This window comes from Nanorana parkeri, unplaced genomic scaffold, assembly GCF_000935625.1.
Source record: "Nanorana parkeri isolate BGI_ZX_2015 unplaced genomic scaffold, ASM93562v1 scaffold3417, whole genome shotgun sequence".
NCBI classification, from domain to species: Eukaryota; Metazoa; Chordata; class Amphibia; order Anura; family Dicroglossidae; genus Nanorana; species Nanorana parkeri.
This window is the reverse complement of record NW_017309685.1, coordinates 40,918-41,125: the sequence shown is the minus strand read 5'-3', so window position 1 is coordinate 41,125 and position 208 is coordinate 40,918. Positions and strand designations below refer to the sequence as shown.

At 56.2% G+C, this 208-nt stretch overlaps 1 protein-coding gene across 1 annotated transcript in view; it reads right to left on the bottom strand.

The window, feature by feature from the left end:
* Positions 1-15: 15 nt before the first annotated feature.
* MPDU1 (mannose-P-dolichol utilization defect 1) overlaps positions 16-208 on the bottom strand; it is a 3,139-nt gene continuing 2,946 nt past the window's right edge. Inside the window, exon 6 of the mRNA XM_018574958.1 lies at positions 16-176. Within this exon, the coding sequence (XP_018430460.1) occupies positions 54-176 (123 nt within the window). The 3' untranslated portion in view covers positions 16-53. The remainder of the gene's footprint in view (positions 177-208) is intronic.

Below are 208 nucleotides of genomic sequence, written 5' to 3'. Positions count from 1 at the left end.
GCCGCCATTGTTCTCCGTGTGGAATGATTCCGGAAGTCTCTTGCGTGTTCTCTTCAGTTTCTCTTCTTCTCTCCGGCCGGCCCGGCGTTCCAGTAATACATCAGCTGCGCGAAGATGAGGCCGTTACATGCCGAGGAGACCACGTATGTCAGAGCCATGAGGGGGTCCCCGGTCTCCTGAACATAATGAGATAGGCGGGTCAGAGGGA